At 51.9% G+C, this 10,631-nt stretch overlaps 1 protein-coding gene across 1 annotated transcript in view; it reads left to right on the top strand.

Annotated features, from left to right (window-relative positions):
• Positions 1–3,833: 3,833 nt before the first annotated feature.
• The window catches only part of Atp6v1b1 (ATPase H+ transporting V1 subunit B1), a 17,029-nt gene continuing 10,231 nt past the window's right edge, over positions 3,834–10,631 (top strand). Inside the window, exons 1-2 of the mRNA XM_076939977.1 lie at positions 3,834–4,066; positions 10,379–10,434. Coding sequence (XP_076796092.1) covers positions 3,949–4,066; positions 10,379–10,434 — 174 coding nt within the window. The 5' untranslated portion in view covers positions 3,834–3,948. The remainder of the gene's footprint in view (positions 4,067–10,378; positions 10,435–10,631) is intronic.

Consider the following 10,631-nt stretch of genomic DNA (forward strand, 5'->3'; position numbering starts at 1 on the left):
CACACTGCACCCTCAGTCAGGAAGCTGGGGTGAAGGCTGGCGCTTAGGTCTCTTTCTCATTTTTCTTCAGTCTGGGACCCCAGTCTGAGGGTTGCTGTCACCCACATTCAGGGTGGGTCCTCTCTCCTCAGTTAAAACCCTGGAAATGCCCTGACAGATGCCCAGAGGTATGTATAGTGGGTGATTCTAAATTCCATCAAAGTGACAATTGGTTATCCATTATCCCCTCACTGCTGACTTGGCACAGAACCATGTCACTTTTAAACAACAGTCTGTACCTTGAGCTCTAAAGTCTTATGTAAATTTAAGACGTGTTTTGTCCATCTTTTAGAGTTTCTAAAGTCTTCACAGTTTCACAGTCGCTCAAAGTGTGGAGATTCATACAAACTCAGACAAAATAACTGAAAGACCTTTTTTAAAAAAAAAAAATTACATGCTTTTTTTTTTAAATGTTTCTTTTTTTTTTTTTTTTTTTTTTTTTTTTTGAGACTGTGTTTCCCTGGCTGTCCTGAAACTCACTCTGTAGACCAGGCTTGCCTCAAACTCAGAAATCCACCTGCTTCTGCATCTTGAGTGCTGGGATTAAAGGCGTGAGCCACCACTAGACACTTTCAATACATGTTGGCACAGAGTACATTTTCCCATTCCAAAAGAGATGAATGGGACTTGTCATATTGTTTCATTGCTGTGAAGAGACACCATGACTAAGGCAACTCTTAAAAAGGAAAACATTTAATTGGGGCTGACTTACAGTTTCTGAGGTTCAGTCCATTATCATGATTTGAAGTGTGGCAGCACCCAAGCAGGTATGGTTCTGGAGAAAAAGTCCTACATCTCCATCTGTAGACAGCAGAAGGGGTCTGTCTTCCACAGGCAGCCAGGAAGGAGGAGGCTCTGATTCCACACTGGGCAGATCTTGAGCATAGGAGACCTCAAAACCCGCCTACACAGTGATGCACTTCCTCCAACAAGGCCACACCTACTCCAATAAAGTCACACCTTCTAATAGTGCCACTCCCCATGGGCCACGCATTGAAACTCATGAATCTATGGGGGCCAAACCTATTCAAACCATCATATAATAATAATAAAAAAAAAAAGACTGGGCCAAAGTAAGACCAGAATCCAGAAGGGTAAATACAAATCTGTAGCTCTAGCATCTGGGACCAAGAATCCAGAGAGAGATATCAAGGTGCCAATGGGCTTGGATAGCTCTGTCCCTTAGTTCTGCCACTCACAGCACATGTAGGCTAACTTGACACTGTGCCTACAGCTCTCCTCAACAGACACCAATGGCCCTACCATTTCCATTATAACTTAAGCTTTTCCCTCACAGTTTCATGCAATGGCTTCTCAAGGCCTCCTTGCAGGGGATTCAAACCTGACACACATGAGCTGGCCTTAACAGCTTTCTAGAACCTTGTGCAAGCCTCCACAACCATGTAACTCCTACACTTTATGCCTGTAAACCCAGCAGTGTGTGGATGCTGCTGCCAAGTTCTGCTGTCAGCCTGACATATGGTCGGGTCCCTTCTACCACAGCTGGAGTGGCTCTGTGCTCTCCAGCAGCCAAAGATCAGGAAACTCTTAGGGGTTCCTCAGTGCTGGCTCTCTCCTGTCGAATGAATTTGCATTTTCACAAGTTGGCGCTTCTGATGGGCATGCTTGCCTTCTGAGCCCATTTCCTATGGCCCCAGAGCACAGTGCCATGGTTCTCTTTAATGGCTCCAAACTCTCTTACAGTGGCAGCTGTTTCTTGACCCTGCTTTGGCTGTAACTCAAAACTCATGCTCTTTGAGAAACTGCACACATCATGTCTTTGATGCTGTCCCTCACTGCAGACCTGCAGAAGAGTGATGAGCAGGAACCATGCTACAGCCTAAATGCTGTCCTTGAATCACTTTTCTATTGCAGTGATGAGACACCACATTCAAGGCAATGTACAGACGAGTTCTTTGGAGCTCATAGTTGCAGAGAGTTAGAGTCTATGGCCATCATGGTAGGGTGTGTGGCAGCAGGCTGGCAGGCATGGTGCTGGAACAGCTGCTGGCAGATCCACAAACAGAAAGAAGCAGAGACAGAACACTGGAAATGATGCAAGTGTTTTGAAACCTCAAAGCCCACCTCAAGTGCCACGCCCCCTCCTAATCCTTCCCAAACAGTTCCACCAACTAAGGACCTAGTATTCAAACATATTAGCCTATGGGGGGACATTCTCATTCAGACCACACACCTGCCATGAGATTTCCTCTGCAAAACAGATTAGTCCATTAAACTCTTCTTACACCATTCTAGGGCTGAAAAACTCTTTCAAATTCCTCTCATGAACCAGTTGCAGAGGCCCAGAGACCACCACATGATCAGGTTTATAGTAACAGCCCCACTCCTGATAGCAATTTTCCAAATTACTTACTTCTTTGTTGCTATGACAAAGTATCTGGTAGAAAAAAACTTAATGAAGGAAAAGTTTGTTTTGGTTCATGGTTTGAGATTGCAGTCAGTGTTGTGTTTTATAAAAATATATATATATACATATATATATGTATATATATATACATACATACACACACACACACATATATATATATGGAGAGAGAGAGAGAGAGAGAGAGAGAGAGAGAGAGAGAGAGAGAGAGAGGAATATGTTGGTGGATGTGTAGTCAGGTGTGGGGGAAGGGGGTGCCTCTGCAGGCCCATGCTAAGGCATCCCTTCCCCCTGAGGGGCCAGCCATATGATGGTATAGTACAGAATAGAGTTTATTCAGGGCATGGAGAAGGGAGTTCTGAGGGTAGTAGAGGCAGAGAAAGGGATGGGGGAGGGAGTAAGGAAGGGAGAGAAGGAGGGAGAGAGAAGAGAAATAAAGGAGTAGAGGCCAGCCATAAGCACATGGAGAGAGGGGGGAGGGGAGCAGGAGCAAGGGGACAGAGCATGAGCAAGAGAGTGAAGAGGGGGCAAGTAGCCCTTTTACAGTGAGTCAGGCATACCTGGCTGTTGCTAGGTAACTGTGGGGCAGAGCCTAGACAAAATGCAGTCAGTATGGTAGGGAGACTTGGTGATGGTGGTAGCAGTAGTGGGGGGAGTGCTGCCTATATTTTCTAGATGATTCTAAGTCCTGTCAATTTGGCAGTCAAAGTTAATCATCACACCTAATGACCCACAATGGTAGCATTTTTAATATGTAGCATAATTTCACACACAAAAGTAACACTGGGACCACGGGCATAAGCTGACATCATTTCTTCTGCTATGTAAACTCATGGAAGCATGCAAAGAGGAGTCTGTTCCTTTATAGCCACAGACAGCCCCCAGCAGAAGAGTTAACAGAATAGGAGGCTTGGGAGGAAGAGCAGAGACCTGAAACAGACCAATGCTGGGGAGAGTGGCAGGGAAGACAGCACAGACTGATCCAAGGAACATGGCAACTTCCTGTCACTGGCCAGGAGGTGACCCCTAAGATGATAAGATGATGGAACTGGAGAGGGAAGGGTGTCCAAATGTGGCTCAAGACAAAGGGCACAGGCTGAGAAGACGACTTGCCAAAAATAGGGCATGAGGAGACCAAGGAGCCATATGGTTGGGGACAAGAACTTGTTAAAAGAAGGAGACGCTGACGCCACCTCACTATGGCAACTGTGCTGAGGGATCTCCAGGCACAGAGGCTAGAGAAGGTGCTGTGTGCCTTGTTCTGTCCTTTATTGCAAGCTTTCAGGACCTAGTGGGGCAGCCACTACAGGCTCTGCTCAGCCTGTGCCTGAGAAACTTTGGGAGCTGGTGCGTGCCAGCTTCCCTGTTTACAGTCAACCTGGCAGAAAAGAGGAGGGAAGCAGAGACATAAGGAAGGGGAGGGGTGGCTGCTGGCACAGGCTGAGCAGCCTGCTCCAGCTCCAGCTGAAACTGAAGTCTACCACCAGTCTTCTCAGGCACTGACTCCCAGCTCTCAACACACCATGGCCACAACAGTAGACAGCAGGGCCTCGGGATTCACTAGCAATCGCTGCGACCCAGGCACGGCCCGAGAGCATGTGCAGGTTGTGACCCGAAACTACATCACCCACCCCCGTGTCAGTGAGTATTCATGTCCAGCTGGTGAGGAGAGTGGGCTGCTGGGATCGCTGCTGTTTGCCTCAGAGAAGGGGGACCAAGACCTAGGGAGGAGATTGGAGCTCTGAGTCCAGAAGAACTGTGCAGTATCACCTGCACATGGGTCACCTCTGCAGGTGGCGGGCGAGATGGAGGTCCCCAGTCAGGCTGGCCTAGAGGAGAAGGTTGAGTAGCAACTGTTATCATCAGGATCCTAAGGTCCAAAGTCCAGAGAGAGCTTGAGAGATCAAGAGAACAAGAGCAAAAGCGAGACAGACAGACAGACAGACACAGACAGACAGACAGACCCAGACAGAGATAGACAGCTTGAGACTGAGACAAAGGCAGAGACAGAGGGAGGCAGGGAAGGAGGGAGAATACAGGTGGGCATGTATGAGTGAGCAAATGTATCTGTATAGTGATGTGTATAGCAGTATAGTCAGTGGGCACTTACTTGGCTTGAGGAATTCAGTATCCAGTGTGTTGTGCCAATGGATGCCTGCATCCCCTTCTAGGGGGGAGAATGTCTCCATAGAAACATGTACTAGAAGGGCATTCTCCACTGGGGGAAGGGCACAAAATGTGCAGCAGCATGTCTGTGCATGCTGGTACACACAGGGTGGAGGTGAGGGGTGTGTGTGCGCGCGCGTGCGTGCGTGCATGAGCACGGGTGCTTGAATATAATGTACACGTGTAATTCATGCTTACATAGAGTGTAACTGCAGTAATGTATGTATACTGTTGGGGTAAGAACATGTATTGGTTCACACATGGTGTGCCTTTCTCATCTGGTCAGTAGGCAACTGTGCCTGGTCTGGAGGGATGAACCATGCCAGTGTCAGGCACAGAAAACCTGGCAAGACCCACAGGGCCAAAGACACCCCTCATGTTCTTGTCCAAGGTCACTCTCTCTGGCCTGGTAGTCTCGGCAGCCCAGCTCTCTGGAGTAAACCAGCCTGAGTGGCCCCAGCTGAACAGGGCCTGAGACTCCTTGACAAGGTGTGCTGGGGGAGGGGAAGGAGCTAGACACCCTGACTCCAGGGCCACCCAACCCCACAGAGGAGGTGCAGTATACATACAGGGCACCCATGGCTGAGCTCAGAGCAAGCAGATTGCCTTTCAGCCTTCCGGGAACACAGCCCTGGGTGCTGGGACTAGCTGAGGCTGACACAGACACATTGTGCACCAACTAGGAAGAAAGGGTGCAAGGGGGTGGGCCAGGTTTCTCACAGAGGCCAGAAGGCCCTGCCTTATGTAAACACAGAGTCCAGAGATAGCCCTCTATGCAAAAGCTCCGGTCATGAGAGCCGGGAAATCAGAGGAGAGAGGGCACCATTGTCCCCAGGTTTAGAGCTATCTGATACTCTGCCTCACAGGCTCTCCCACCTGCGGGCAAAGGAGAGCTGCCAGGTTGGGTGGGGCAGGAGTCTGGACCTCCAGGCTCAGCTTTCCCTCTGGAATGTGGCCTCACAGGGATCTACAAGGATCTCCTGGGACAACCTTGGTGTAGCCTCACCTCGCCCAGCCCACCACTTTCTCCTCCAGGTGGGAGAGCTCGGGCTGGAGCTGCCTCTCACCAGTTCCCTCCTGCCAGGAACGTGTTTATTGTCAACACCCTGTAGGTTCTGACCCCCACCCCCCACCCAAGACAATAAAACCATGTTCACAGTGACACAGCAGAGGCTATGGAAGGATGCCCTCCAGGTTCTGCCATGGTGCCATCACCTTACCACAGGCTGAGAGTCCACACAGGATATCCCTAGAGGCTTGGCCAACCCTCCAAGGACACCCTCCTAGCCTGGGTCAGTCTAGTTTCTCATTCCCCTGCATTTATCTTGGGTACCTGGAGACGCTCTTCCTGGGAGATGTGGTGAAGAGAGTCTGTTGTCCCTCTTAGACAGGTAGGCTGTCTCCCTTGCCCTCCTCCCTTGCTGCCAGGCATGAGTCTGGCCATCACAGGGCACAACTGTGGTGGAAGAGTGTCTTAATGCTAGACTGAGGGACAGAGCTGGCCAGAAAAGTGGGGGCAGAACAGGGTTGGAACTGGACATGAGTGCTAGCAATATCCACCTTGGGAAGCAGGGCCCTCCTTGCCTGGTGGAGCTACCCTTACTCCCCCAAGGGTCTCTGCTTATCGTGGAGGTGCAGCTTCATGGGGTCCATGGGTAGATATGGAGCTTTCATGGGGGTGGGGGGGTACAGCCTGTGCAAATGTGCAAAAGGACAAGTTGGAGGGATGGAGCCGGGTCAGGTCATTAACCCAGAGTCAGAGCCAAAGGGGAAGGAGTTACAGTGGGGTCCTAATAGGCAGGTTTGATTCTAAGACCCATCTTCGAATGGTGACCCCTCACCCAGGCCCCCCAGCTTGGATGTGATGGAGGAGCAGAATCTGCTGCACTAGGGTTGCCCCAACCCTGGCCTCCAGCCTGCTGGGGGGAAGGGATGACGGAGGTGGGGGTGGGGGGGCGAGACTAAGACAAGACAGTGCAGGTGTGGCAGGGCCTGCACTAATTAGGGCCTCCTGGGATCCCCGCTGAGCCTTTCAAGGGAAGGCTGCTGGGCTGTGGGGGTAGGGAGCGGCTCTTCCACCCCGCAGCCCCCAAAGCAACTCCAGTGTCAGAGACAATGGAAGGGGTTGGACAGGGAGGAGTCTGGGGAAAGCCCATTGAGTGAGTGCCCTGAGGTCAGAGGAGCTCCTGGCAGCTCATCATCCTGTTTCTTTCTTCAGGGTCAAGTGGGACATCCCTGGGTGGGCAGTAGCCATAATCCCTGAGTGCCCCAGAACCACATTAGTTTACCTCTCCATGCAAGGGAGACAGTCAGGGTGCCCGCCAGCCAGGGAGATCTTTGGTGCTGTTTCCCTTTGCCTGAGTCCTAACTGGACAACCCAAAGCTAAGTGTGCTGGCATGTCTGTATGTCCAACTCTCAGGAGGATGTGACAGGAGGAAGGCCACAAGCTTGAAGTCAGCCTGGGCAAGAAGAGTGAGTTTGAAGCAAGCCTGGACTGTGAATGCCATCCAACTGCCACTAATCAAGGCAAATCAATGGTGACTCAAATGGAACAAGAGTGAAATCTTATCAGTCTCACACTCACACACACTCACACACACACACACACACACACACACACACACACAAAACCAATAAAAACAGAAGGTTCTGAGGAACAGTCTAGTCTCATGTTGGGGTCTGCAATCCCTCAAGGTGCCAGTCTGGGGTTCCGGGGATTTTCAAGGGGGGAGGGCGAGGTTGGGTAGAGGTGCTGTGGGAAGCAGGCAAGGGCACGGCCTGAAGGGCTTGCAGTTGAATAGAAACTGGTAACGTGAGTAGCTTTCAACAGTGGGGGCTCCATACTGCAGAGAGAGTCTTCCTCCAGTCACTCTGCCTGTCTAGAGCTGGGTGTGCAGAGATGACTCAGACACCTCACGGGGTCACCATGTGGTCTGGACTGAGCAAAGCTATGATCTCCCTACCCGAGTCCCAGAGGGTCAGGCAGGCCACCAGCATTGCTCCCGGCTCTCCTTCCTCCATCACATAAGCAGGGTGCCCAGCCTCTAATCTCTAACCTCCATCTCCAGGTCAAATTGCTGGACCTCAGGGTTAATAGAGATTTCACAGGGCAAACTGTGAAGTCTTGAAGTTGGGGAGCGGGCTGTCACAGAAGAAAGCAGAAAGGCCTGTCTTCCAAGACTGTGAGACTGGAAGTGACTCTTTGGCCTTTAGGGCTCTCTTCCCTCCTGAGACAAGACACTCTGACCCACACACCCTGCAGCCTCTTGACCCTAGGCTCACTGCTGTCTTCCCCCAACTCCTCAGGCTTGGAAACACTCACCTGCCAGTCTGTTTCCCCACCCTGGCCCGGTGCTGCTCCTGGTCCTGCCTCTGCTGGTCACCAGCTTCACTCTATACCATTTCATAGTGTATAAAATTTCATCAGAACGTATGCCACATGGCCCACCACCACCCCCCCTTCTATACATATTCTTTCTTGTCTTTTCCTCTGTGGTCCTCAGAGCCAAAAGCTCAAAGTGTGGCTCCATGCTGGGCATCAGGGTTCTCATTTGGTTTGGGACTAAGGTGGAGATACCTGTTGGTTCTGTGGGACACATGGGAATACTGAGCTCAGGCAGCCAGTTAGCGCCTCCCAGAACTCAACCAGCCTTATGCACTGCCTTGTGTCTGCCTTGTGCTGAGCACAGCAGAGGTCATTCCTGACAGCTCTCCCCTCACTGGAAGCCAGCCTAGTGGAGTCATGAATCATCTCCAGGAATCATCTCCAGCCTCTCTTGTCCCTCAAGGCACTGAGGAGCTAAAACCACTGGGCTTCTTTCAACTCTGCCATTGGGCACTTTCCACAACTCCCTGGGGCTGCTTGGGAGACTCCCCTAACTTGAGGGCATCCCCTACTTGAGAGTGAGCGCCCAATCTGCTCTCAAGTCCATCTCACTGACCCTTCGTCTCTTTTGCCTACTGGTTTCATACCTCACCTGATCACCTTGGCCTCTGTGAGGCCCACCATCTTGTTCTTTACCTCATTGGCTGGCCTCCAATCTCAACAGCCTGTAGTTCCCTACAGTTTCCGTAATGCCATGCTCACTCTGTCCCTCCCAGTGGGTAGTAGGCCTCCATTTAAGTGATTGTTTATGTGCCGTGATTAATGGCAGTTGGATAGCTTCAACAGAAAGGAAAGGATGAGGAAGAGAGGGCAGAGTCCCAGGGAACAGGGAATGGCAGAGAGGGAGCAGGGCCTGGGCTGGTCTGCAAGAAGCCCTTCAGTGGGGGACATTGTGGGTTTCTTCCAAGGAAGGTAGAGGTGGGAGAGGAGAAGGAAAAGGACCCTCCAGGGAGATGTGCCTGATGATGTAGTAGTGGTCCCCTGTGAGACCAGGTGCCTCAGGAGGAGGCTGAGGGGAGCCACTGACCAAGGCTGGCCGAGGGACAGACCCAGGACAGGGAGCTGGTCCTTCACTCCAGGAGGGGTTTCTTCTGGATGCTGCCTCTGATAAAGGTAGACCTCCTTCAGGGGAAGGGAATGGGCTATCCTACACTGGCCACCTAGGCTCAGCCTTGAGTTTTGCATAGTCCTTACACTGGGAGAATCCTTGCAAAGGTCAGCAGAAGACTGGCTTTGCACATCTGTTCCTTCTGGTGCACCCACGGCGAACACAGCTTAAATGACTGGGAGGGCACAGACAGGGACATTGGCTTCTTCTGGGGCTGGGCATGCTGTGAACCAGTGTGGGCTGATGGGGAGCACAGTGCAGGCCCTTCCCCAGATCTGCCACCAGTATGCCAGTGACTCTAAGCCAGGCTTTTCCCAGTCCCAGGCCCATTGTGCAAACCTGACCTCTGTGGTCTGTGAGTGACCCAGTCCCTTCCCAGCACCCCATTCATCTTGTCTGGCTAAATTACTTGTCTCCACTGTGTTACTGGTGCACCCCAGAATCCCCGAAAGAGAGTAGCTATGGTATTCCCTTACACAAGGGACCACAGCCTCCTCAGTCCCCGAGCTAACCTAATGTCAGCAGGACCAAATGTAGGCTTCCTGGCTGACAGTCCATGGATCTTACCCTGGGAGTTGTGGTGTGTGTACGTGTGTCTGTCTGTCTGTCTGTCTGTCCATGTATGTGTATGTACTCTTCTTCCTGGTAACACCCCTCCCTCCCCCACAGGATGCCCAGTGAGCTGGTGGGACCTGGCCAGAGATTGGTGGAGGAAACAGGGCTACAGCACCCCTCATCCCACAGAGCTCATCAGAGCAGGGTGAAGGGAGGGCAGTGGGGGCCTGGGGAAGGGTCCAGAAGGCCACAGCTGTGGCCCAGAACCTTTTGGAAAATTTGAGTGGAGTTGGGAAGAGGGAGTAGAAAGGGTGGGGGTTGAGGCCAGAGGGGAAGCCCATGGGGTAGGGAACTCAGCAGGCTTGGGCAGGCCTCTGTGGAGGCCTCTGCCCCCTTGCCCTCCTCCAACATCGTGCAGGTGTCGAGACAGTGGGGGGTCTGTGGCAGGGGCTTGACCCTTACAGCAATGGTGGCTGGTGCTGTCACAGCTAATGACCCTGATGGCCCAGGCTGAGGAGGAGTGGGGGGTGCACAGAAGGCAGGAGACAGAGGATGACTCTCTGTCTCTCTCTCTCTCTCTCAAGATTTCTCTCTCTCTCTCTCTCTCTCTCTCTCTCTCTCTCTCTCTCTCTGTGTGTGTGTGTGTGTGTGTGCGCGCGCGCACATGTATATTCTCTTAGAGGTAGAGCACAGTGGGACTTAAGGGTGAGACCTTCACACACTCCTCCCCTCCCCCAGCCTATAGGACGGTGTGCAGCGTCAACGGGCCTCTGGTGGTGCTGGACCAGGTCAAGGTAAGACTCTTCAGTCTCTCTCCTGGCCCCTAAGCTATATTCCGGGTTTCTTTTAAGCTGTCCATCCAGGGACGTTGTCTTAATTCTTTTTAATTCTGTCGCTCTGCAAAGTTTCTTCTTGTCCGTGGGAGGCACCCGGGGCCCAGGGCTGGGCAAGTGGCGGCTGGGGTGAGTGCTGGCCCTAGGAGTCGCGTTTT

The sequence above is a fragment of the Arvicanthis niloticus genome, chromosome 9 (assembly GCF_011762505.2).
Source record: "Arvicanthis niloticus isolate mArvNil1 chromosome 9, mArvNil1.pat.X, whole genome shotgun sequence".
In the NCBI taxonomy this organism is placed as follows: domain Eukaryota; kingdom Metazoa; phylum Chordata; class Mammalia; order Rodentia; family Muridae; genus Arvicanthis; species Arvicanthis niloticus.